General features: G+C 39.9%; 1 protein-coding gene across 1 annotated transcript in view; it reads left to right on the top strand.

The window, feature by feature from the left end:
• Window positions 1-26,427, top strand: part of P3H2 (prolyl 3-hydroxylase 2) — a 155,506-nt gene extending 129,079 nt beyond the window's left edge. The window contains exons 7-15 of the mRNA XM_036851238.1: window positions 4,672-4,712; window positions 6,483-6,577; window positions 12,823-12,950; window positions 13,510-13,605; window positions 14,138-14,288; window positions 15,158-15,275; window positions 16,237-16,312; window positions 20,429-20,569; window positions 25,412-26,427. Of these exons, the coding sequence (XP_036707133.1) occupies window positions 4,672-4,712; window positions 6,483-6,577; window positions 12,823-12,950; window positions 13,510-13,605; window positions 14,138-14,288; window positions 15,158-15,275; window positions 16,237-16,312; window positions 20,429-20,569; window positions 25,412-25,504 (939 nt within the window). The 3' untranslated portion in view covers window positions 25,505-26,427. The remainder of the gene's footprint in view (window positions 1-4,671; window positions 4,713-6,482; window positions 6,578-12,822; window positions 12,951-13,509; window positions 13,606-14,137; window positions 14,289-15,157; window positions 15,276-16,236; window positions 16,313-20,428; window positions 20,570-25,411) is intronic.
• The last annotated feature ends 517 nt before the right edge of the window (window positions 26,428-26,944 follow it).

The raw sequence follows: 26,944 nt of genomic DNA, 5'->3' as shown, positions 1-26,944 counted from the left end.
ACAGGCTCAGTTGTTGCGACACACGAGCCCTAGAGCATGTGGGTTTCAGTAGCTGCAGAGCGTGGGCTCAGTAGTTGTGGCATGTGGACTCAGTAGTTCTGACTCATGGGCTCTAGAGTGCAGGCTCAGTAGTTGTGGCACACGGGCTTAGATGCTCTGCAGCATGTGGGATCTTCCTGGCCCAGGGATCAAACCCATGTCCCCTGCACTGGCAGGTGGATTCTTTTTTTTTTTTTTTAACATCTTTATTGGAGTATAATTGCTTTACAATGGTGTGTTAGTTTCTGCTGTATAACAAAGTGAATCAGCTATACATACACATGTCTCCCCATATCTCCTCCCTCTTGCGTCTCCTTCCCAACCTCCCTATCCCACCCCTCTAGGTGGACACAAAGCACCCAGCTGATCTCCCTGTGCTATGCAGCTGCTTCCCACTAGCTATCTGTTTTACATTTGGTAGTGTATATATGTCCATGCCACTCTCTCACTTTGTCCCAGCTTACCCTTCCCCTCCTCGTGTCCTCAAGTCCATTCTCTACATCTGTGTCTTTATTCCTGTCCTGCTCCTAAGTTCTTCAGAACCATTTTTTTTTTTTTTTTTTAGATTCCATATCTATGTGTAGGCATACGGTATTTGTTTTTCTCTTTCTGACTTACTGCACTCTGTATGACAGACAGACTCTAAGTCCATCCACCTCACTACAAATAACTCAGTTTTGTTTCTTTTTATGGCTGAGTAATATTCCACTGTATATTTGTGCCACATCTTCTTTATCCATTCATCTGTCAATGGACACTTAGGTTGCTTCCATGCCCTGGCTATTGTAAATAGTGCTGCAATGAACATTGTGGTACATGAGTCTTTTTGAATTATGGTTTTCTCAGGGTATATGCCCAGTAATGGGATTGCTGGGTCATATGGTAGTTCTATTTTTAGTTTTTTAAGGCACCTCCATACTGTTCCCCATAGTGGCTCTATCAATTTAATTCCCACCAACAGTGCAAGAGGGTTCCCTTTTCTCCACACTCTGTCCAGCATTTATTGCTTGTAGACTTTTTGATGATGGCCATTCTGACCAGTGTGAGGTGATACCTCATTGGAGTTTTGATTTGCATTTCTCTAATGATTAGTGATGTTGAGCATCCTTTCATGTGTTTGTTGGCAATCTGTACATCTTCTTTGGAGAAATTTCTATTTAGGTCTTCTGCCCATTTTTGGATTGGGTTGTTTGTTTTTATGATATTGAGCTGCTTGAGCTGCTTGTATATTTTAGAGATTAATCCTTTGTCAGTTGCTTCATTTGCAAATATTTTCTTCCATTCTGAGGGTTGTGTTTTCATCTTGTTTATGGTTTCCTTTGCTGTGCAAAAGCTTTGAAGTTTCATTAGGTCCCATTTTTTTATTTTTGTTTTTATTTCCATTTCTCTAGGAGGTGGGTCAAAAAGGATCTTGCTGTGATTGCTATCAAGAGTGTTCTGCCTATGTTTTCCTCAAAGAGTTTTATAGTGTCTGGCCTTACATTTAGGTCTTTATCCATTTTGAGTTTATTTTTGTGTATGGTGTTAGGAAGTATTCTAATTTCATTCTTTTACATGTAGCTGTCCAGTTTTCCCAGCACCACTTATTGAAGAGGCTGTCTTTTCTCCATTGTTTATTTTTGCCTCCTTTATCAAAGATAAGGTGACCATATGTGCGTGGGTTTATCTCTGGGCTTTCTATCCTGTTCTTTTCATCTATATTTCTGTTTTTGTGCCAGTACCATACTGGCTTGATTACTGTAGCTTTGTAGTATATATAGTCTGAAGTCAGGGAGCCTGATTCCTCCAGCTCCATTTTTCTTTCTCAAGGTTGCTTTGGCTATTTGGGGTCTTTTGTGTTTCCATACAAATTGTGAAATTTTTTGTTCTAGTTCTGTGAAAAATGCCATTAGTAGTTTGACAGGGATTGCATTGAATCTGTAGATTGCTTTGGGTAGTATAGTCATTTTCACAATGTTGATTCTTCCAATCCAAGAACATGGTATATCTCTCCATCTGTTTGTATCATCTTTAATTTCTTTCAACAGTGTCTTATAGTTTTCTGCATACAGGTCTTTTACCTCCTAAGGTAGGTTTATTCCTAGGTATTTTATTCTTTTTGTTGCAATGGTAAGGCAGGGCGGTTCCTTACTTTCTCTTTCAGATTTTTCATCATTAGTGTATAGGAATGCAAGAGATTTCTGTGCATTAATTTTGTATCCTGCTACTTTACCAAATTCATTGTTTAGCTCTAGTAGTTTTCTGGTAGCATCTTTAGGATTCTCTATGTATAGTATCATGTCATCTGCAAACAGTCACAGTTTTACTTCTTCTTTTCCAATTTGGATTCCTTTTATTTCTTTTTCTTCTCTGATTGCTGTGGCTGAAACTTCCAAAACTATGTTGAATAATAGTGGTGAGAGTGGGCAACCTTGTCTTGTTCCTGATCTTAGTGGAAATGGTTTCAGTTTTTCACCATTGAGAACGATGTTGGCTGTGAGTTTGTCATATATGACCTTTATTATGTTGAGGTAAATTCCCTCTATGCCTACTTTCTAGAGGGTTTTTATCATAAATGGGTGTTGAATTTTGTCAAAAGCTTTTTCTGCATCTATTGAGATTATCATATGGTTTTTATCTTTCAATTTGTTAATATGGTGTATCACATTGATCGATTTATGTATATTGAAGAATCCTTGCATTCCTGGGATAAACCCCACTTGTTCATGGTGTATGATCCTTTTAATGTGGTGTTGGATTCTGTTTGCTAGTATTTTGTTGAGGATTTTTGCATCTATGTTCATCAGTGATATTGGCCTGTAGTTTTCTTTTTTTGTGACATTTTTGTCTGGTTTTGGTATCAGGGTGGTGGTGGCCTCGTAGAATGAGTTTAGGAGTATTCCTCCCTCTGCTTTATTTTGGAAGAGTTTGAGAAGGATAGGTGTTAGCTCTTCTCTAAATGTTTGATAGAATTTGCCTGTGAAGCCATCTGGTCCTGGGCTTTTGTTTGTTGGAAGATTTTTAATCACAGTTTCAATTTCAGTGCTTGTGATTGGTCTGTTTATATTTTCTATTTCTTCCTGGTTCAGTCTCAGAACATTGTGGTTTTCTAAGAATATGTCCTTTTCTTCCAGGTTGTCCATTTTATTGGTATATAGTTGCTTGTAGTAATCTCTCATGATCCTTTGTATTTCTGCAGTGTCAGTTGTTACTTCTCCTTTTTCATTTCTAATTCTGTTGATTTGAGTCTTCTCCCTTTTTTTCTTGATGAGTCTGGCTAGTGGTTTATCTATTTTGTTTATCTTCTCAAAGAACCAGCTTTTAGTTGGCAGGGGGATTCTTAACCACTGTGTCACCAGGGAAGTCTCCCATGTTGTCTTTTAAACATTCTTCATATGAAGACATCCCTTTTGTAGAAGTAGTACCACAGTATATATAGATTTCTATTTTTATTTATTGATTTTTATTTGGGATAGTGTAAGCAATTTCTGTATCTTTACAGCTTTCAAAATTATTTTTAGCTACATCTATAGTTGATGTACAATAAATAAGTTAATCCTTTTCCTGCTGTTGAACATTTGTTTTATTTGTTTTTGTTCTTTTGTGCCAAAATGAATGCATTAAGCATTTTTCTTTCTACTGAACTATATCCATAGGATAAATTCCCAGAAGTGGGTTAACTCTGCCATCAAAGGATATGAGAAGGTTTAAAATTTTTGAAATTTTTTTTCTAGGAGAGTTTTCTGGTACCTTCATTATTCCTAACAGTTCATAAAAGTTTATGGTTTTACCATGAACATCTTAGCAATGAGAAGTAACATCTTAAACTCATTCATATGCCTAATATATTATGTCCAAAATGGTGCACCACTGTTGTTTTAATTTGTATTCCTTTGATTACCAGCAAAAAATCAACTTCTCACAAATTATTATTACCAGCAAAAATCAGCTTTTCACAAATTATTATTAATTATTTGTCCTCTCATTTGATTTACCTGGACATGTATTTTATTCATTTATCTGTTCGTTGCTATATAAGTTCTTTATATACTGTACATGTTAATAGTTAATATAAAAAGCACTGTTTATAATATATCCTATTTGTAACACATTTTTCGTCTCTTTCTTAGTTATGTTATGTTTTTATTGACACATTTTTAAAATTAGGATAATTTTAATGTACATTTCTAGTGTAACATTTCTAATATGTTTATATCCGGTCTTACTATTTTTGAAAGTTATGTTATCCCAAATGACCCTAGGAGAAAAAAATCACTTACTTTATGATCCTATACAGATGATTAACCAGACTGGACTTTTTGTTTATTTGTTTTATTTATAAAAGTGAAAGGAGTTATACTTAATTATCTTCTAAGTGTCTCTTGCTACCAAATTCTAAATCACTTTCTTTGACAAAAGGATGGATGCCCAAGGTAATTCCATGTTATTTTTTTAATCCATTTTGTCTTAGCCAAAATTTCACCAACCTTAGCCTTCCTTTTTATTAAAATTTAAAAATAAATACTATATTATAGCTTTACATAATATGCAAGTTTTCTAATATTTTAGGTCTTTTGAGTGTTTTATCTTATTTCTGTACATAGAATTTTAGTGACAAAACTACTGAGTTTTTTTTTTTTTTATTTAAAACAGAATTATTGGATTCAATATGGAGGACGACAGGATGAGAATCAGTAAGTTCTCCATTTAGAATGTTTATTTGTAATGAGAAGAAGTACTTAGAATCATATTTATTATAAAGAACTTGGGCTCTATGAAATAGGCAAAAGGATATAACTAGAAGAGCTCTAAACTGAGAATTAGGAGTTCTGCATTCTGGTCCCAGCTCTTCCTCTTATTTCCAAGGCACCTTAAATAATTTATCTTCCTCTCTGGGTCTCATGCTTTTCCTCACATCAAGGGGTTGAATCAGGTGATCTCTAATGGCTAAATGTTCTGTGACTCTAAATCAGAGAAAGTTGGATGCTGTTTTTGATTTTTTAATAGGAAAAAAAACAATTAAATTATCTTTTTCATGCTAAATTTTCTTACTGCATTTATTTGAAAGCATGAAGCTCGGAAAGTTTTACAGCAAGCTAAAATATTAAGTGTCATGAACTCAATCAGAAATGAAGAAAACTCAGTTTTTAAAATGATAGATGTCAAAAGTCAGTTTACATGTTCTGAGCATTTCAAGGAGTCATAGAATTTTGGAGTTACACGTTTGAGATTGATTGTCAACTGAAGAAAAAAATGCACTGTAAAATTGAGAGTTATGTTTTATTCAGCGGATTTTCTGAGGAATTCAAGCCCAGGAGACAGCCTCTCAGATGGCTCTGAGGGACTGCTCCCAAGAGTTAAGGGAGGAGCCAGGATGTATAGGAGTTTTGTAACAAAAAGCAGACAGTCAGAATAGCAAAAGATTACTGTTAATTAAAGAAAACCAGACATCACTAGTTAATTTAGGGTTTACGCTTTTCTATGTATGGGAAGATTCAAGAGCCTGGGCTCATTGAAATCATTCCTTTGATATGCACCTCAGATCTCCGGGGCCAGTGTCCTGTGTTTTCCCATCCTGAGTCCCCTCAGGGTGCACCGTTGGGGGGAGGCTGTGGTGCCTGACTGCTTGATGGTGGGTATCCTGTTTCCATCCTCAGTTCTTTCAGGGCTCACCATTAGGGGAGGCTGTAGTGGCTGATGGCCGCAATATCCTTCGTTTACTGATATGGCAGGCAGCATTCTTAGTCCACAAGATCTTGAAGTCCAGGTTATTATCAAAATCAGAAACTGAGGCCCTGACAAGGCAAAGGACTCAGTGTCTCACCATGAAGGACTGGCAGATCCAGACCTTCTTATTCAAAATCTTGTGGTCTTTCAACTGAGCTTCAAAGGCTCAACCCCTGGGTGACCTCAAATTATTGCAAGAGATCCAAGAATGTATATGCATATTTGGATTTGCTCAATTTGTATATATTGAAAGGGCATCATGCTATTGTGTGTGTTCACAAAGTTTGACACAAACTCATGTCTTCTGTCTTGGAATAGTCGAGAACCACTACAGTCGGACATGATTTATTTCAATTCAACCATCTTTCAGTGATGTGCTCTATATTCAAGACATATAATACAACACTCTGAGCATTGTAAACATGCACGTGATCATTGTTTCATGCTCTGTTGGTACTCAAAGTCTAATCTCAAGGGGTTTAGATTATGGATACAATGAACTGTAATAAAGGTTGCTAAGAAGATTTAGAGAAGTGAAATAGAGCACACTCATTGGGAAAATAGAGAAGAGCTTCATGGAGGCAATAGCATCTAATTTGATCTTGAAAGATGTGGACTTTTGAACCACAAAAATATACAATATGAAGTCATAGACTACCTGAGTAAGGTATCCTTTGCCTTTGAACATCTTTATTCAATGGGATATTGCTATTTCAACTTTTTTTTTGAATGGGCAGGGTCCCTTCAGGAGTGAATGTGGAGGGGGCAGAAGTTCATGGATTATCAACGCGGAAAAAGTCATCACCCAAGATAGACCGAGACCTAAGAGAGGGTAAGTATTGTTGCACTTTTACTCTTAGAAGGAGGGGAAGGGGAGGCTGGGACTTGGCCAGTTCTTACCCGGATCAGGGCAGAACCCATTTTCACTGAAAAATAAAGAATAGGACTAAACTACTCCAGTTCATAAAATTCTGAAAGCAAGTCTCAAAAACAAGAATGTCTCAGGTGTGTATATCACTACCTTTGGTTTTCAACAAAAGTGCTACCAAATTCACTCACAGGAGTCCTGTGAGCTAGGCAGGGACTATATGATCATTGCCGTCCTCAGTTGAGTACCCGAGGCTTGGAGAGGTTACCTGGCTTACTTCTCTCACATTGGAGGGGAGTGCTAGAGAGCATGGAATAGACTGTGTATCGGGGGAACTTGAAGAGACAGGTCACACGGGATATTAGTTAACCTAAGATCCTTGAGGTACATATCTGATCAGGGCTTTGAGAAATCAGTAGAATTTAGATTAGATTGACAGAAGTGTGGAGGGAGCCATTCAAGTGGATGAAACAAAGGACACAAAAGGCTCAGAGATGGAGACAGCAGGATATTAGATGCCTGTTTACATAACCTCAAAATGACTGGAGCCATAGGTGGAGTGTTGCCAAGTGTAGGTTTTAAATAGAGCCAAACATTGTTGTAATCATAACTTATTAGCAAGTGTAGTACTAACAACAGTAGTAATCCTTAACAATTATTATTACTTCTATATGTTTTACAATTTTCCCAGCAAATTTATACACAGTTCATTTTAATACTGGCAGCATCTCCTGTGAGACAAGTGTTCCCCACTTCACAGGCAAGAAAACTGAGGCTCACAGAGATTTAGTGACCTATCCAAAGCCTCAGAGCTTGTAATAGGTTAAGCAGGCTTTTGAATCCAAATCCCATTTTCTGTTCTTCACCTGATGATGGAACATAGAAGTGTCTAGATATCTGAAACGTATCCCCTATTGATTAAATAATTGCAAGATAAGAAGAGGTTTTTCAAAAACCTGCATTGAGAATAAGTACAGTCCCCCTTTCCCCAACAAGAGAGATGTCAGCACATTCCTCTAGCTGATTTGAAAACTTCTGGCTCTCTGCAGCTCTCACATTTCCCAGCCCTTTCCTTCCTCAGCTTCCAAGTCAGTTTGAGGCAGTAAACAGGATAATACGCTCATCTAATCTGACCTGGACCTCAGTTTGTAGTCACAAAGCCCAAGCTATTTTATGAGTGCCAGAGAGCTTCATGGTCAGCCAGAGTTCACGTTGCTTTTTAAGCTGAGAAATCACCCAGGAAGTACATGCCAGTAAGCCGGCACTTTGCTGTAAACGTTTGGGAAGCTCCAGGACAGTTGCCAAATTTCAAAGCATTTTTTTTCAGGCTACCAGGGGATCTGATGTCCAGCAACTGACTAAGAAGGCTAATGGGAAGAGTAGAACAGAAAACTACACAGGATGGAGAAAGGTCATGATTGACTGGGTTGCCAAATTCTATCATTTCTGCCATTGAATGGGCTAATGAATCATAGGATGTTCCCTGGGAACCTACTGGAAGGCCTTCTGTGCAGTCACTAGAGATCAAAATATGGTCTAAATTAAGAACAGTGGTAGACAGAGGCAAAGTTCCCAATGAGAAAACACTTTCAACATCTTAGTCTGGCTGAAAGCAGATGTCAGGGAGGCAAGAAAGGATGCGTGCTTCCAGATTAGAATATATTTCAGCTTTTCTCATCTTCCACAAGGAGATTGTCATCTACTCTGGTTACCTAACAGTATTTAGTAGTATTCATACTGTATGTCTCCTGCGCATTAAGATGGGAGTGACTCAGGGCTACTGCACCGCAGAGTGACTCCAGTCCTTGGAATATGCTTGTCATCTTATTAAAAACATCTGTCACTTATCCATTCTTCTTTCAACCACCAGTTTTCCAAAAGCCCTGCTCGATAATAATCCCAGAGTCAGCGGGGGTATAGTAGAAATCACTTTGAACTTGGAGTCAGGAAGCCTATCTTAGTCTGATGTTCTCCAGAGTGATGGGTAACTAGAGACTCACTCTCTCTGATCCTTATCATCCTCACCTGTAACAGAAGGATAGCAACTCTTTGGAGAGGATGAATATGAAAATCTTTTGTAAACTGTAAAGGGCAGTGCGCATATAAGGTCTTGTTAGCACACTCCCGTCGAAACTTGTATGACCTTGTCGTATTTATGGTAAAATATATCTTCTTGCCCTGAGCCATAGGCAGTGAACACAAAAGAGCATTTTCCTATAAGATTCCTCTTTATTGCAAATGGAGAGTCAGAGCCAGGCACATACTTTATGAATGAGAGAAGAATTCAGTTGTTTAACTAAATCTCCTTAGGCTGTGGTTAAGAGTTGGCTGAAGCCGTCAAATCAGATCCCAGGAACCACAACTTATTGGACTACATTTCTATTTTTATTTTAATGTTTTTCTCTGTCTGTTGTGCTACTAGTCATTTATAGGCTGGTAGACTTGCATTTTTGAATGGCAGGATTTATTTTTCCTTTTATATTTTTGTTTTCCTTTTGGTTAGTGGGTAGGTAGTTGCCTATTTTTTGTTAAATGGATATGTGGGAAACCTCTGTATGAAACTCTGTGCTTAGTGGTGGTTGTGTGAGCTACATGAAAGGCAGATGTCTAGTACAGATTCTGCCCAAACCTGTTGGAATTTAGGTATTTTAGACTCTGTGTTGCACTCTGTCCCTTCACCTGATCCTTGTATATTGCTTATGCCATGGTTGGGGAAATTGTCAATATCCCAGTAGCTCTCTTTTAAATATAATCCATTATGCCATATGCTTATTAAGATATCTCATTCAAACTTAACACAATATACCAGGCATATTTTAACAATTCAAAAATGATCATCATAATAATGGAAAATACTTATACAGAGCTTAAGCATGGTAGGCATTTTTCTGAATGTTCTAAGATAACTTTTGAAGTCATGTTTTGAAAGTAAACTAAATATATTTAAAGTGATACACTCTCAATATAGAAAATGAGAAAAACATGGCAAAGTACAAACCAACCTAGTCCACTAAACCCTTGATCTGTCTTCCATTTCTATTCGAATTTTATACTAGAAAATTCTTTCCAGTGAACGTACAAGTATCTTGTCTTTCATGTTGAAGGAACTTCTCTCTCTGTGTTTCTGAATGGAAATGGAATGTGCTATTCACTTTTGAATATTTGAGGGACAGTCTCAATGTGGCTATGGATCTTAACTATATAGATTAGAGCAGCCTTTCCCAAACAAACTGTGTTTTTTGTTAAGAGGTCCATTCCATGCTGTGAAAAAATTTAGCACAAAGGTAGCAGCTTACAATAACATACACTTACTATCTCACAGTTTCTGTGGGTCAGGACTATGGGGGTAGCTTAGCTGGGTCCATTGCTTCAGGGTCTGTCACAAGGTTCCATCAAGTGTTGATCAGGGCTGACGTCTCTTCTAAAGCTGGGAAACTATCTTCTTCCAAGCTCAGATGACAGAATTCGGTTCCTGAAGGCTATTAGACTGTGGTTCTCAGTTTCTGGTTGACTGTTGGCTGGAGGATGCCCTCAATTCCTTGCCGTGTGAGCCTGTCCAATACAGCCACTTGTTTCATCAGACTATAAGCTGAGAAAGCAACAGATTGAGTCAACCAGCAAAATAGGAGTTGCAATGTTATGTAACCAATCAAAGACGTGATAGCCCATCACCTTTGCCATATTCTATTAGTTAGAGGCAAGCTCCAGGTCCCACCCACACTTGAAGGAAGCAAAGTACACAAACCTATGCGTACCAGGAGGCTGTGACCATTAGGGGCCAACCTAGAGTCTCTCTGCCATAGGAAGGAAGGAGGGAGGAAGGAAGGAGGGAGGGAGGGAGGGAAGGAGGAAAGAAGGGGAAGAGGGGAAGGAAGGAATGAGGGAAGGAGGGAGGAAGCAGGGAGCGAGGAAGGGAGGGAGGAAAGAGGGAAGGAAGAAAGGGTGGGTATTGTGTTTATTTAAGGGTGAGAACTGCTGCATATTATATTGATATTTAGGATATTCATAATGCCTGTTCACATATTAAAAGTTCCAAGAAGTCCTCTTAAATTTTGTTTACCCCAGTACTTCCCAAACATATTTGATCAATAAACTCTTTTTTCATTAAAAACTTTTCTGTAGAACACAGTTTGAAAAACATTGAATTGTAGGAGATATATAGATATAGATATAGATATTTATGTATGTATTTTCTATTCATCCAAAAGATTGATACTAAAACTGGGAGCTTGTGGATATATTCCTGGAATCCAAGAAATTCTGTGTTTATAAATTTTGATGGCCATTTAAAAAATTAAGAGGGGCAACTAGTGGGTCATCTGAATAACCACTTATAGCCAAGGACTGCCATGAGATTTCATACCTCAGTGGGTATGGATGCAGTTACCATCACATTGGCATCGGTTAATAACACATCAATGGTCAAAGACTAGTAAGAATTGAAGTAGGACAAACTTATGAATAATGTATTAAGACCAGATGAAGGCCAAAATTCATCATGGTCCACTAAGATTCCACAGTAGTTTCAACAGAGAAAACTTGTAGTAGAATGAGTCATTGCACACCAAGAGCACTCTGAGGAATGCTGGCTCAGAAGAACCAGGGCCAGATCACTCATTAGAATATTCATGTGGAACATTGCTTTTTAGTTTCCACAAAATAGGATTAACCATTTTATTAATATTGTTAATTTGAATTTAGCTGGTTTTATGGTCTTGCTTTTATTTAATCTTGTACATTGGTTTGGGTATGATAGTTGTATGAAGCTATAAAAATAAATACTGTACTTACAGTTTTATGATTGCAAACATGGAAGTAAAACTGTAGTACAAATAATTTGTCAGCACTGAAGCTTCTTAGGGAACTTTTGCTTTAACAGATAACCGTACATTACTCAAGATTGAGAAACACTGTCCCATTATTTTAATATTCCATTAATCATGGGCTGTAGTAACTCTTTTATCCCAACTGGACTAATAACATTCAGTGCTGTTCCCTAGTTTGACTAACCTGTTTTAAAGCCAAAAAGCAGACATCAATTTCAGTTGCCTCTTTCTCCTTCAATGATGTGTTTTAGACCAGGGTGCTGGTGACCATTGCCCAACTGGGGAGGATGGGAGGAGCCCTCCTCACCCCCATGCCCTCCATGGTGAACTGCTCTTGTTGACAGGCATCAGGTCCCTTAGGAGGAATATTATAAAGAGGAGAAAAACAAGTGTTGCTTTTCTATTCAGTTTTCTGGTTCAAGGTGTTTGTACTTTGCTACATTGGAAGATTTCCTCACCATCGGAGGCTTTGTCCTTCAGTCCTATTCTCTATGAGGAAAGAAACATGTAGGTCTAGATTTTGTCATTTCGCCACCTAAAACAAAGCATCATGCTTTGAAGAGCCAATATGGAGCTAATTTTATAAAGTTGTAAGCTCTGTCCAGTGAGGGAGCACGTACCTAAAGGAAACTCTCCTGTGGGGGAGAGATGTATATATATATCTCGATATAACTTGCCCAGAGAGCCGAGAAAAAGAGATATTCCAAAAGTCAGACCATCCAGAGTCAGTAGATGGTGGAAAGAAGACTGGGAAGGAGTCAGGTGACTTGGTTATGACTGTCCTGATGGGCATTTATTCCCTGAGTTACTTGGTGAAGGTTTTGCTCTGGATACCGGTGGAACTGAGGACACAAACATGTCGTCAAATAATTTTTTTCTCTCTTTCTTTTTATTTTTCAATTGTTTGGTTGTCCTGCTATCTCTTTAAAAAGTCTTTACCTACCCTGAGGTCATGTCATCCAGTAATTGCATGAGATGTTGTGGCAGAGGTAGGAACCCAGGGCTGTGGAGAAGGGAGGGGCCCACTGCTGAGAGAATTCTGGAAAGTCTTCACCGAGAAGAATCCTATGAGATGCCCAGTCTGTTTTGCAGGATCATCCCTGGAATCAAGTGAAAAAAAAATAGTTTATCAATCCCCAAATCCTACACAAATGTAATATATTAATTACGACATCATGGGGAAACCTGGTAGCCAGACATCTGCCTTTTTCTTGAATCCATATTGCGTTTCTCAGCCTTCCAGATTTGTAATTTGTCTTTGCGTTCCTAAATATTCGTGAGGAAACTGACTCCTGAACTGCACATTGAAAGCTGTTGGGTGTTCTGTGCTTCCCGCCTTGGGGACAGAGGTAACAAGGACAACCATGTGTTTTGTCCCTGCAGGTGGCCCCCTGCTCTATGAGAACATCACGTTCGTCTACAACTCCGAGCAGCTGAACGGGACTCAGCGCGTCCTCCTGGATAACGTCCTGTCGGAAGAACAGTGCCGGGAGCTGCACAGCGTTGCTAGTGTGAGGCCCGGAAACCCCACTGCGCTGGTCTGGCCTGAGCATGGAAGAGCTTTGGTCCTGGACTTACTTGGAGCCAGGAAACCAAGCCTGAAACGTTACTTTCTTTAGGAGAAGGACATTGATTGTGGAGGCACTTTCATAGCCTTTGGGTTGGGGTGATTGGAGTTTTGTCCAGCTCTGTACATGGCTCTTGGATCTGGAAGAGCTAGAGGCTTAATTCCTAGGACAACTGTATCCAGCCTGTGCCCTGCCTATCATATAAAATCGCTGGGAAAAATCTCTTTATTTTCATCAATAATTAATCAATATATTAATTATTTTTGTTCTACCTATTTCTACAGAAAGTGGTGGCACCATTTTATAATGAAAATGCGGGGTGAAAGTTAAATAAAGATCCCTCTTTTGGTTGGAAGAATTAATGATACTGGAATCCTAGAATAAAATGGAGATGGTTCTGAGTATTGACGTTGGTTCTCAGCTTTCTGGCAGTCAAGGCAGAAAGGGAGATGTGATGAATTCATAATCCTCATTAATAAAGCACCTTGTATTTTGCTTCTAGGGAATCATGCTTGTTGGTGATGGATACAGAGGAAAAACTTCACCCCATACACCCAATGAAAAGTTTGAAGGTGCAACTGTCCTGAAAGCACTCAAAGTAAAACTTAACTTCTTTTGGATCTGAATTCCTAATTGTCAACCCAGGATCTTCTGGGAATGGCAGATACAGGGAAGAGAAGGGTTTAAGATATAGACCTATCAGGTCATTGAAGGGAGCAAGTATGAAATGGTACCTTCATTGTCTTTAATCACTCCTTCATTCCTCCATTCGGTTATCAATTGATCAAACTCTATTTCCTAGATTTGCATCTGACAGATAATACACAACCCCCTTGTCCTCAAGAAGCTCAAGGTCCAATGGTGAAAACATACTCAAAAAAGTTATCAGTCTGTACTGCGAGAGGCGTTTTTGTAGAAGGGGGAGGAAAGTGTTCTGAGAGAAGAGGAGAGGGACGATTAGCTTCCAACTTTCCCTCAGTTTCCTAAACCAAATCCACAGGTCTGTAGTAGTATTCCCACGAGCCAACAGCGAGACGAGCATCCTATGTTGGCTTAATAAAACCTAGCATATGGTTTTCTCAAGCCTTCCAATCAACCCAGTGGTTCCTAATATTCTTCTTTTTCTTCAGTTTGGCTATGAAGGCCGAGTCCCCCTGAAGAGTGCCCGTCTGTTTTATGACATCAGCGAGAAGGCTCGAAAGATTGTCGAATCCTATTTCATGCTGAACTCAACCCTGTATTTTTCCTATACACACATGGTCTGCCGCACAGCCCTGTCTGGTGAGATTCCAGAGTCTGAATGTGTTCCCTTTTACCCACAGTGAAATGAGAAAGAAAACAATGCAGAGCAGAGCTCTATGAACATGTCAGACTAACGGTTCAGAAGAGTTCTACATTTCTAAAACAAAAGAAGCTTACTCACTCTGATTTTTCCCTTCCCTCTTTTTCTACTTTGCTGGTCCCCTAAAGTATTAGAAGACCATCACGCTGCCTGTTTTCCCTTTCAAATACATTTCTTCTGCTTGCTACCATCACACAGAAAAATACTTTTCTGCTCTAGGTTTCACTTTTCAGGGTTCAAGAACCCGGAAATTACAGTCACCATTATGCCCACCAGCACTGAGGGGAAGCATAGAAGATAAAAAGGATTGTTGAAAGAAATGCGCTTAAAAAGGCAGAGGCCCCCTCACTCCCTGGCATCACTATCTTTTTCTCTCCATCTTCTCTTCTCTACCCTCCTGAGGAGGAGGGGAGAGAGAATGTCACAGAAGTAGACTTTTCCACTTGTGAACCTTCAGCTGCATCAGATCTTTCCTTTTTGACGTTTGCATTTTATCCTCATCCTTTGACTGCCCCACACAAAGTACAGCCCATGAAATGCATGGAATTTCTGCATGTATATTTATATCGGAGAACTTTTATAGCTGAAGAGACAGGTGTGACTTGCCTACAGTTTTTTACATCAAGTTTGTATCAAAGCAGAACCAGAGTCTCTTCACGGTGCTTGCCCAGTGTTCTTTAGCCTGCCCTGCCTTCTGATCCTCAAATTTGCAAAGGGCAGCAGCCATGGGAGAAGACAGATTGCCAGCTTTGCTCTTGCAGGTTACAGCATTCAATTTCTCATGCTTCCCTGTTCCCTTTCCTGGCAGGTCAACAGGATAGAAGAAATGACCTCAGTCATCCCATCCATGCCGACAACTGCCTGTTGGATCCAGAGGCCAATGAATGCTGGAAGGAGCCCCCTGCTTACACATTCCGGGACTATAGGTACGGCCAGCATCTGATTCAGAACCAAGCTTTTGCCCAACAGTTATCAAAACCCCGTGGAAACTAGGAAGCTGATCTGTTTTGCTTGTCATCACATTCATCTCGATGAAGCAGAAATGCTCAAATAATCTTCTGAAGCAGCTGCCACAACTGAGAAGTGACTTCAGCATCTCATATTTTTATCTTAAAAATCCCTGCACGATTTGTTGCATCTTATTCCACAGAATGTCCCTTTTGTTTTAACATAGAAAGTAAAGTTTATGGGTTCTTTTTTTCTCACTTGGCTTTTATTTAAACATATTCCTTGCGGTATATGTATTAATATCTCAGTCTGAGAACACAGGGTGTGCATCTCAGCAGGCATAGGGATCTCATCACATCATTTAACTATGTCTGCATTTTGTAAGTAAGAAACTGAAAACTCAGGACAAAAAAGTTTTCTCTTATTGAATGATATTTTACTGTGTAAAGAGTCAGGAGTTGTAGTCATCATGTATATAATGTGCTAATTATTACTACACTGTGCTCTATACAAAAATGTTTATTCAGTGCCCCCTATCTGCAAGACTTGGATACACCCCTTAGATCTCTCCAGCTACTTACGGAAAAAATACATCCTTTCGAGTTATTAGTATAAAAGGAAAGAACAGAGTTTTAGATTCTGTGGGCGAGATCAAAGGGCTAGATTAAACCTAGTTAGGTTTTATTTGGAGGAGGTGAAATGTGAGATGAAGTTTGACATATAATTAAAACTTTAACCTGAGTAGAATAAATAAATACTTCAGGGTTATGACCCTACATCTGATCTTACTCTTGAGGGTTAGGAGGGTCAATCATTTTAATGTTTAGTTCAGAGGAAACTTACTAATCAGGCTGGTCAGTTCATGCCCAGTCTGCAGTATTCTGCGGTGATGTTGTGTAGGCATGTAAGAGTACAAATTGCTTCCCTTTCTTTTTACAGTGCTCTCCTATATATGAATGATGACTTTGAAGGAGGAGAATTCATATTCACTGAGATGGATGCCAAGACTGTGACTGTAAGCCAGCCTATTCTTGCAAATTTATCTAGCATTTTTAGTCTCAATTTTGCCACTTCCAAAGACTGCTGGATTTCAAATGTTTCTGAGCTTGAGAATTCATGAGGCGGAGAGAGATCCAGTAAATGTATACATTATAAAATGTTAGAAATGGAATCATCAATAAAAATCTTCTTGTCCTTTTTACAGATGGGTAATTTAAAGAATATATATTAAGGATCATATAGTTAGTTTGTGTTAGACTTAGAACCAGAACCTAGGTCTCCTGATTCTTTGTCAAGTAATCTGATGGAAACATAAAAACACCTATTCTTAAATCACCCAAGACTATGACAAGTCAAATGACTCCACAGAATGGCTTTCAAGTACCCTGGTGCTCTGTATGTTTAGGTGAGCATTGGCTTCCAGACCCCTCATTATCCAAATTATGATATGCGTGTGTATATATATATGTATACATATATATTTATAAAATTCTGATGGTAAGTAAACCTATACTTGAAAATTGATATATACACATTCACACAGACACACATGTGTTATATATTCATACTTTGGATGAGATTCTAAACACACCTTCGTAGATCAAAAATCAAAAGTTAAACTCAACCACCATCTTCCTAAGCAAACTAATGCCTTTGGAAAGCCAGCCTACTGAACACTTATAAACCTATAGCCAGAATCTTTGGTTTTTAAGCCGAACAGCATATGCCATGGTAGAAAAAAGAGGTTTTCTGATTGAGGAGATAATTGAATTATAAATAGATTATGAGATATCTCTTTCCTCTATACAAAATCAAAATAGTTGAGACATGTATGTGATAAACTTCAAGGATTTTGCATTATGTAAGCTACTTCCACAACTTTTTTCTGAGTTTTATGTCTTTCCCCTCATATTTTGTACCCTTTTCTTGGTCTCATTCATGGCATACTACTGGTGTAAGCAAATAATATAAAAACGATGTATTACTGGATTTAAAGGGAAAACCTATGGGAATTCTGGTTAAAATTGTCCAGAAACATTGATATAATTAAGAAAAATATTTCATACACTTTAATATACTGTATATTTAAAAGGTCATATGATGCCTCACACTCTTTTTTGTAAAAAGCTTAAATATTATCATGGGAGTATTTTGATGCTCCATGATTTGGGAAATTAAATCAAGACTGATGATCCAGTCTCAGTTTAAATGCCAATACAAAAATATCAACTTTTGAAAAGCCTCTGTGCAGAAAGCATTTGATTTCTGAGCTCTGCTAACAGGTTCAAAACTGCTTGAATCTCACACAATTGGAAAGAAAATCAGGCAGGTGGTTGAAAAGATTTCTTTGCTTCTTCTCCATCTAGTGGCCATATTTGGAAATGCTCAATGTTTGAAAATAAGTAAGGCGGGAATATTATTGATATGTATGAATCATTAATTCATACTATGTATGAATCATTAATTAAATGAATCATTAAATATGTGTGAATTCACCAATTTTTGAATGCAAATTAACTGTAATTCTGCTTTTTAAAGATGTGAAAGCAGATACTATTCCCCTTTAAGAGATTTATACTTTTAAGATAAAGATGCAGCTATTTTTAAAAGTACTGAATCTAACCACCACCATCCCCTAAAAATGTAAAAGAAAAACTAATTTAAACAATGTTTTAATGAAAAAGCTCCAAGTTGAGAGATCTATTTTCAAAAATTAGTTCTACTTCAGATTAACGCATATGGTGGAGTTTTGGGAGCATTTTGTAGATAATTAAAATTCTTAGGTAACCAGTGCCAATAACAAAGAGAAATGGATAGTTTTCCTTTTCAGTTTTCCCTCCTTTGATTCTGGAGGGAAAATTGGAGCAGGGAAATGCCCCTTTGTGCTATGCAAGGAAGAATAGTCTCCTAAGTTCTTTACTTTGGAAAAATCTGGAAATTGTATAATTACTGAATGGTGGCCGAAGATTTACATTTATTCAAGGCAAGTACAGCACAAAGCCTTCTCTGACTTTAATCATCAGTTAGATGCAAAGCAAAAGGAATTTTCTTTCGTCATACTTGGAAGAACCATGGATTATTTTCGACAGCAGCATATTTGTGAAACATGGGTATTTAGTTATTTTGGTTTCTCTGTGCAAGTTTGAAAAAGATAAAATCCAATGAGTTCCATTTGCTTCATGAAAAACTAAACTCAGTGGAGCTGTGTTCCAAACGTATGTTTACAATCATTTAAACTTCAGAATACATTTTCCCTTAGAAGCAATGTCATTAGTGGAGCTTGTTTATTCCTCCGCATACCTGATATATGAGAAGTGATGCTCTCCATTTGATAAGATTAGTCCTTTGTGACCCCACATACCTATAACCAATCCCAACTGCTTCAGGCAATTGATAGCTTCTTTTCCCAAAGTTCTCCATGTGTAAGCATATTTTCAATTCTTCCATCAGAGACAAAGCATTAAATTGTTCCCACAGCCTCTCTTTAGTATTGTAACATGTTGATGCCAAGACTCTAATCACATAGAAGCAATGACGACTACGTGTGGATAAGTAAGCCCTTGACCAGCACCAGGGAATGGGCAGCTCAGAAGATTTGAAATTAGATCCTAAAGCCATGCGTATAGGAAGGCTTCCTGTCCTGCTTCATATATTTTCTCGTATTAGTTATTTTGCTGTTTCTGTGTGAAAATGCACAACAAATTCCTCCTCCAGAAACACAAAATCGGATTGATACTGAAGGCACCAGTAACTAGGAACCTAGATTTACAGCAGAAAGTCACTTTGATAAAGCTGCTTGAGAAAAGCAACTCTCTCTAGCAAAGACAAATCACTCCTCAGTTATTGTGAACAGAAGAGTAACCCAGAAAGTGACTGCTTTTCTCTGCTCTTCCTTTTAACACATGCACACAAACAACACACACACACACACACACACACACACACCCTCAGGATCTTTGACTACTCCACTTACCTTTGACCTTCCACAAGTTCGTCACACAGTCTGGGAGTACCTACGTTAAGTAGCATCCAAGGACTTCAGGAAATCTTGCAAATATTCCTCCTGAAGCTGGCAGTGGAAAAACTTAGCCATCCCATTTTATGGTGAAGGGGACCAAAGATTCTTCTAATGGTCATGTATCAACTCAAGTCAATTCAGAAAATAGCTTGTTAGAACTGGTCCATCTTATCAAATAGTACAACAATTGGTGCCACTTTCTTGCTTTTATTTCTAAGCTGTACTATGGAATAAGTCAGGTTTCTGTGTTTCTCAAGAAAGAAAAATGAACTCTGCTTAGAGCAGACACTTTACTCACGGAAGCGAGACCCCTAATATTCCATTGCTTCAGCTTACTCAGTTTGGAGAGCCTGCTTGTTTGATCTAATACTCTGGCTCAGGGCCCCCAACAGTGCCTCTTTCCCTTCTACCCTGTCCTACCTAATCATTAGTGGACAGCTCCATCTGAGCCAAGCTTGGAAGGACTGTGCACATCATTCCAGAGCCCTGGAGGCCTTGGAATTGGTCACCTGAAGGGGTGGTGTGTTCTCATCACTGGAGGTATGAAAACATTGGCTAAGGACTACTGGGCAGGAATATTGTAACGGGAATTAAAGTATCATATGGGATTAGACTTGACTTTAAAAAATTTTTGTATTACGAGAAGTTCACAAACCATAAATGCGCAATAAGGAATTAGAAAGGGTGCACCCATGGAACCACTACCTAGATCAATTATAAGAATTTACCAGCACTCTACATGTCCCCTTGATTTGCTTTTGTCATTCCACAAATATTAAATGTACATCTACTTAGGCCAGATGTTGTGCTAGTGCTAAAATTAGAGACGTGAATTAAAAGGGAGAGGCTTTGCCTTCATGAAGTTTACCAGCCACTAACATAGCATGTATTGAGCGATTACCATTTGCCATGGACTGTGCCAACCGTTTTACCTGATAACTTTATTTTCTGAATTAGGTATTGTTTTGACCTTATCTTTGTTTTACAGTCGAGGAAATTGAAACAATTTTGTCTTCTTCAATCCCAGGATTCCATTAGAAGGATAGAGAAGGGGGATTGTAGAAATGTTAACAGTATAGGAATTGAGAGTCAAATTTTCACTCTCTTTCTCAGGCCTCTATAAAACCAAAGTGTGGGCGTATGATCAGCTTCTCATCTGGAGGAGAGAACCCGCATGGGGTGAAGGCAGTCACCAAGGGCCAGAGGTGTGCTGTGGCTCTGTGGTTTACCTTGGACCCACTCTACAGAGAATTGGTGAGTTTCTGACCCACCCAGAAAGCCACTGAGACACCCTATAGACCTGCTTCATGAACTGATGTATTGGAAAAGTCCTTTGGGTTGATCCATAACCGTTCAGGGATCTTAGAGATCATGGGGAAAAAAACCAAACCAAACCCAAAACAAAACAAAAACTTTTACAGAATCCTTTCTGTCTGGTTTCCAACACTGGCTCTGTTTTCTAAGCAAGAACAAATTTTGTTAATCAGATCCATGACCTAGCAATTACACATTTGATGTTTGTAGGATGAGTTTGAGGAAAAGAAGGGCTATGAATGCATTTCTTAATCAGATGGGTTCTTAGAAGTGAAGGTTTGCAGAAATAGACATCACAGTGATATCTGGCAGTCTCTAATTAGTCTTGAGTTTATTCATAAATTGTAGCATCAGGAGAGAGGAATCATTTTTTACTGGTCACTGGGAAGACTGATTTGTTTTCTCAACAAATCCTTAAAAAGTTCACTGAATAATTTATGAAACATATGTAGAAGAGGGTGAGGAGACCTGAAAGTTTATCATTTACTACTATTAAATTAAATATTAAAATATTGTTATTATTCTATTTGAAGTAGCTAAGGATGCTTAGCCTGGGTAATAGACCATGATCACATCCTTCTGGATGCTGTAGGCAGAGATTATGGTGTCTGTCTGTGAGGCTGCAGAGGGATGAATTAAGACCTCTGGATACAAGCCCCTGGGAGGAAAATCTAGGCTCAACATAAGGAATAACTTTCTAATCGTCAGCACTATTTGGTGGACTTGTCTTCTTTGTAAGTATTGAGTTTCTTGTCACTGGACGGCTCCAATCAAAGCCTCAGCAACTGCTTGGCATGGAACGCTGAACCTGAACCTGAAACTTCATGGCAAGGGCTAAACCGGACGACTTCGAAGTCTCCTCCAGCCTTGAGTCTTCATGAAGCTATGAAATTCTAGTCTTGAAAATGGCATTCTAACCAAATTTCCTCTTTACATCCCTAAATTGGATCCAATTTCATCAGAAACTTTAAAATGAATTTCTCTTTCTCATATACTTTTTGCCGTCAAAGCTGACTCAGTTTTTAGGTCATATCCCCTAAGCATTCTTTCATATATTTCACAAATGTTTATGGAAGATCTACTATGTGCCTGGAAAACTCCACTAGGTAGGCCCTGGGGGTACACAGTTGAACAAAGCATAGCTTTGACCACGAGGAGCTTAGAAAGGCTGAAAAGGAAATGACGGGGAGAAGACAGCAGTCTGCGTTTGCAGGGGGATAGCAAGGAAGACTTACGTATATAAGCGCAATCCTAAGAGTGCAGAGGACGATAGCCAGGCACAGAAAGAGAAAAGAATGGTCCTGACAGAGGGAGCAGAGCAGGGAGAAATCTGAAAACTTCACTGGGGACTGAGCAGTCTCCTTCACCTGTAATTCCTCTCTCCTCCTGTGTCTCCACATCCAAAATGTCAGCGTTCCTCCACATCACTCCTTCTGGACTAAGGAACGTAGGTACCTGAGTACGCAGAGCAGCTATCACATTGTTGAAAAACTGCCTCGCCTTTTTTTCTCTTTAGTGTTTAATTCAATAAACATTTAACCTGTTTTATTATTCATTACCTCAGCCCTCTCTTCCAAGATATTTTTTATATCAAAATAAGCTAACACGAAGTTCTCTTTGAGCCTTGCTAACCTGGAAAGTACAGTGTTAGGAAAATTCTTCACTCTCCATGCTGTGGCGACATCTAGTGGTCACAGAAGAAAATGACCAGCGCCTCTGAGGCAACTGCTAGAACATTTTGCCTATGACGTGATTCCCAGACTTTGCTCCACATTGGAATCAACTGGCGATCTTTACCAACTATCGACATTTTGTCTACCACCCTTGGAAATTCTGGGTTAATTGGTTTGGGCTGTAACCTGAGTGTCGGAAGTTTTAAAAGCTCCCCAGGTGATTTCAATGTGCAAAAAAACTTCAGAGTCCTTGAGTTAGGCATCTACTCTCAGGTTGAATCCCTGGGCAAAGAAAGCCTGCCTATCAATACATCATCAGAACTGGCAGACTTTCATGCTCATTATAGATTACTTTAAAGGCACTGAATTCTCAAGGAGTATTTAGCAACATACACCGGTAAGGATGCCCAATATTAGAAGCTTCAGTTCCTTGTATAGAGACTTGCAGCTCTTAAACATCTTTCCTTTCAGGACGTACATGACAACAGTCTCCTGTGCATTCAGATTGCAACATTTTATATCTACATCAGTTTGCTAATCAGCAAGATGTTCTCCCCATATTCATAAAAGTAATACCCATTTTATTTGGACATCAAGACAATTTAGTTTTCTGTTATTTAGTATATTTGGCCCTTGTAGGTGCCTTTTGGTCAACATCATGCTCAATTACAAGCTCTTGAATACAAGAGGCTTTGTTTTCAAGTCATAAAATAGTTCTTTTTATAATTTACTATGCTGGACATTGTGCTAGGGACTACCTATAGGAGATACAAACTAGATAAGACGTAACTTTTATTTTCAGGGAGCTTAAAGTCAAAGTGAAAAGATAATACAGGGGCCTGAGTAATAAAAGCATAGCAAAGTTCAGTAGGAATTATTAGAGGCAAAAATGCATGGTGGGGACTTCCCTCATGGTCCAGTGGTTAAGAATCCGTCCTGCAATGCAGGGGACACTGGTTCAATCCCTGGCTGGGGAACTAAGATCTCACATGCCACGGGGAAACTAAGCCCATGCGCCACAACTACTGAGCACACGGGTCACAACTAGAGAGCCCGCACGCCACAACTAGAGAAGCCCGTGTGCCGCAACGAAGAGCCGGCACACTGCAATGAAAGATCCCGCATGCAGCAACTAAGACGAGATGCAGCTAAAAATAAAATTAATTAATTAAAAAAAATGCATGGTGTTTAGGGGATAGAAAGAGGAAACCAGGAAAGGCTTCATTGAGGAGATGGCATTTGATATGAGCCTTACAAGATGAGCACGATTTCCTTAGGGAGAGACATTTTAGACAGGGACAGCCCTTCATCCACCTCTGTATTTATTCATCAGCTATAATACTCCCTTGCCAAATGTCCGTAGCTTTTCTGGACACAGGAAATACAACAGTGACCAAACATGACAAGACTCCCTGCTTTCACGGAGCTTACCTTCTAGTGAAAAAAGACAACAAATAAGTAAAAGAATAAATAATTGAGGGATTTTCAGATAGTGAGAAATGATGTGTGGGAAAGAGAACAAGGCAACTGATCTGAGAGTAAAAAGGAGCGGGGGGTGAAGTGTGAGGGGCCTCCAGACAAGTGACAAGAAGAAGCTAACCATGGTAAAGGTCTTGGGAGGAGTATTCAAGGGGGAGAAGAGGTTGTAAAGGCCCAGAGACAAGAAGGAACACAGAACAGTCAAGAAGCAAAGAAAGCCAGGGTGGCCAGAACATGGTATGCAAGGCGGAGAGCGGGCTGAAAAGAGGGCACAGAGGAGGCGGCGATCAGACTGGACAAGCTGCTCAAGAAATATGAATTCTACCCTAACTGTAGGGGGGAAGGCATATTCCGTCCTCACCTCCTCCAGCCCCAGGAGTTACAGGATAGGAAAGATTACTGTAGCTAACACGTCGTAGACTAGAGTCATGATAAAGAAGGTGAAAAGATGTGGGCGATTGGAGATGCCATTTGGAGGTAGACCAGCTGGGCCTGTTGAAGGATTGGTGTGGGGATAAGAGAAAGCCTAGGATGCAATGGAAGCATCCTTTAAATCCTAGGGGCACTTAACCTGGAGTAGGATGAGGAAGTCCTTCTCAGAGTGCTGCATGCAGAGACCTTGCGGTAAGTCAGGAAGGTGGAACGTAAGGTGAGGCGAGAGGGGAAGGCAAGGCGAGCTGAAGAAGAGAGAAAAGTCAGAGTCCTTATAAGCACATCAAGAAGATCGGACCTGGAGCGTCGAGCAATGGGAACCCACGTGAGGGTTGTGAGCAGCGAGCAGGAAAGGGTGGAGGTCATGATTCAAGTGCAGAGAGTCCGTCAGGAGCACGTGGGAGGAGGTGTGAAACAGATCAATTTGGAAGCTGGCGCAGTAATTGAGTTAAGAGATGATGAGAGGGTAAACCCATGGTCCTCAAGCAGGAGTGGTTTTGCGTCCTGTAGGGCACATTTGGCAACATTTAGAGACATTTTTGGCTGTCACGACTTGGGGCCGGGCATGTGCCACTGGTTACCTGTAGTAGGCAGAAGCCAGAGATGCCGCTAAACATCCTACAGTGCACAGGACAGCCCACACAGCAGAGAGTTCTCTGCTCCAAGACGTCAGCCGTGCCAAGGTTAAGAAACACTGGCCTAAAGTAAGGCAACAGTATGTGCACTGAAAAAAAAAGGGGGCAGAAACAGGAGGCAGAACAGAGAGGACTGGTGATTTGCCAGATCCAAGAAACCCTGGTCAGGCTTTTGGGGCAAATGGGAGAGCAGTGGTGGTCTTTACTGAGAGAAGAAATATGTGAAGAGGACAGAGTAGGTCTGTGGGGGAGAACATGGTGAATTCAGCTTGAACACTGACCTGGAGAACTGAATCGGAGATCTCTGTGGGACCACAAAGTAGCAAGGGAAGTCAGCAGTTGAATATACAAGATTTCTTGGCAAGAGAGAAATCTTGGAAAGTAATTGCTCAGGACATAGGGAAGTCAAGAGAAGGCACCCGGGTAGGGATGGAGATGAGGTTTCCTTCTTAGCCAGATTTAGCACCCATCCATGTACAGATGGATGCCTGGAAGTGTTGAGGAAGCTTCTGCCACTGATTATTATGCTTGTCACAGCAATGTGTAAATTGTCTTTTTTGCAGGAGCGAATACAGGCCGATGAAGTGATCGCGATCCTGGATCAAGAACAGCAAGGGAAGCACAAACCAAATATCAACCCCAAAGATGAGCTATAAAAATGAGAAAAAGAGTATTCTATCAGATATTTATTTAAATTGTTAATCTTATGAGAACCTTTTTATTTTTGTACAGAGCCACGGTATAAATTAACAGGTTAATATGAGTCACCAGATCTCCCTTCTGTGCCTAAAGATGCTTGCTTTGCCCCTCTCAGTCTTTCTGTCTTGGTTTTTCAGCAGGTCATCTCTCAAAGCCCAGTCACGCCCTCCTCACCACACACACACACACACAATTCATTTGCTGTAGATCCTAAAACTCAAGCAGAAAGAGTAAGTCCATTCTTGGCGAAACAACAGTTCCCAGACATGCCCACTTCTAAAGTTAGCGTGTGATTTGGACTCAGAAGGCCTTCCTGGCTCTGTGCCTTTCAGCCACCATCTCCCCCAGGGCTGATGGCCATGAGTTTGACTCTGAGGAGTCTCTGGTGAGGTCAGAACTGCTTCAGGTATTGCTGGCTTGAGGGCCCCCAGGCTCTGCAAAGGAATGACTCTGATGACGACTGCATGAGACGGAGGAGCTCAGCCTTCCCAGGGCCCGGGTGGAGTTTTTGACTCTGGTGTTTTCAGCAGAGAGCGCCCTTACACTGGAAACTTCCGTTCGCCCTCCGGCCGGGTGCCAGAAAGGACTGCCCGAGGAGTTGTGTCTTTAAAAAGGTTGTACAGGGGTTGGAGTGGAATGGCTCTTCATCCCAGTGACTTTGGAAGGAAATCTTTAATCGCACCTGAATCAGGGCACCATGGCCACGTTGCCATGGGGAGAGTGGGGTCCACTGTTGAGAAGGTGTGTTGTGTTCTTCAGGAAGAAGAAAATGATTTTGGATGGATTCCGCTCTCCATCTGCATATATTTTGGGGGTCCCTTTGGTGCTCTCCAGCTCACGGATTTTAGTGCTTGTATCTGATTTTTTAAATAAAGGGAGCCTTCTTTTAATATTTGGTGTTTATTTTTCTTCTCCCAAATGTTTCGTTTGTCTCCAGGTAACGGTTTTGGGATCCCCCAGGAGCTTTGGGGACCACCCGGGGTAATACTGGGCCATGGCTAGTTTTGCTGGCAGGTGCTTGGGGGCTGCAAGGAAGGTGGGAGCATTACTTCTGAAGAAACAGAGCTGGTTAGCAAACAGGTGTTAATCCAGAGAACATCTGGTCCTTGGTGTGAATTCTAAGGAAGACACTGCAAAGACAATGTTTTGGGGGGTGGGGACTGGGGTTGTTCTAGCCGAGGGGGTCTGCTCCACTAACCCGTGCGAGATCATCTGCCTCTGTGATGGGCAGTGGTAGAGGTTGTAGCCCTTAAGAAAACCAACGGATAAAAGCATTTTCTTAAAATCACATTTACTTTCTGCCATTTATGATCTTGGGTAGTGGTAAGAACATTCATCCTTTGAGACTGAAAAATTGAGTCATAATGATTTATGTGCCATCCGTTTTTCACCCAACC

This window comes from Balaenoptera musculus, chromosome 4, assembly GCF_009873245.2.
Source record: "Balaenoptera musculus isolate JJ_BM4_2016_0621 chromosome 4, mBalMus1.pri.v3, whole genome shotgun sequence".
Taxonomy (NCBI): Eukaryota; Metazoa; Chordata; class Mammalia; order Artiodactyla; family Balaenopteridae; genus Balaenoptera; species Balaenoptera musculus.
Note: the sequence above shows the minus strand (reverse complement) of the source record. Positions and strands in the feature narration are given on the sequence as shown.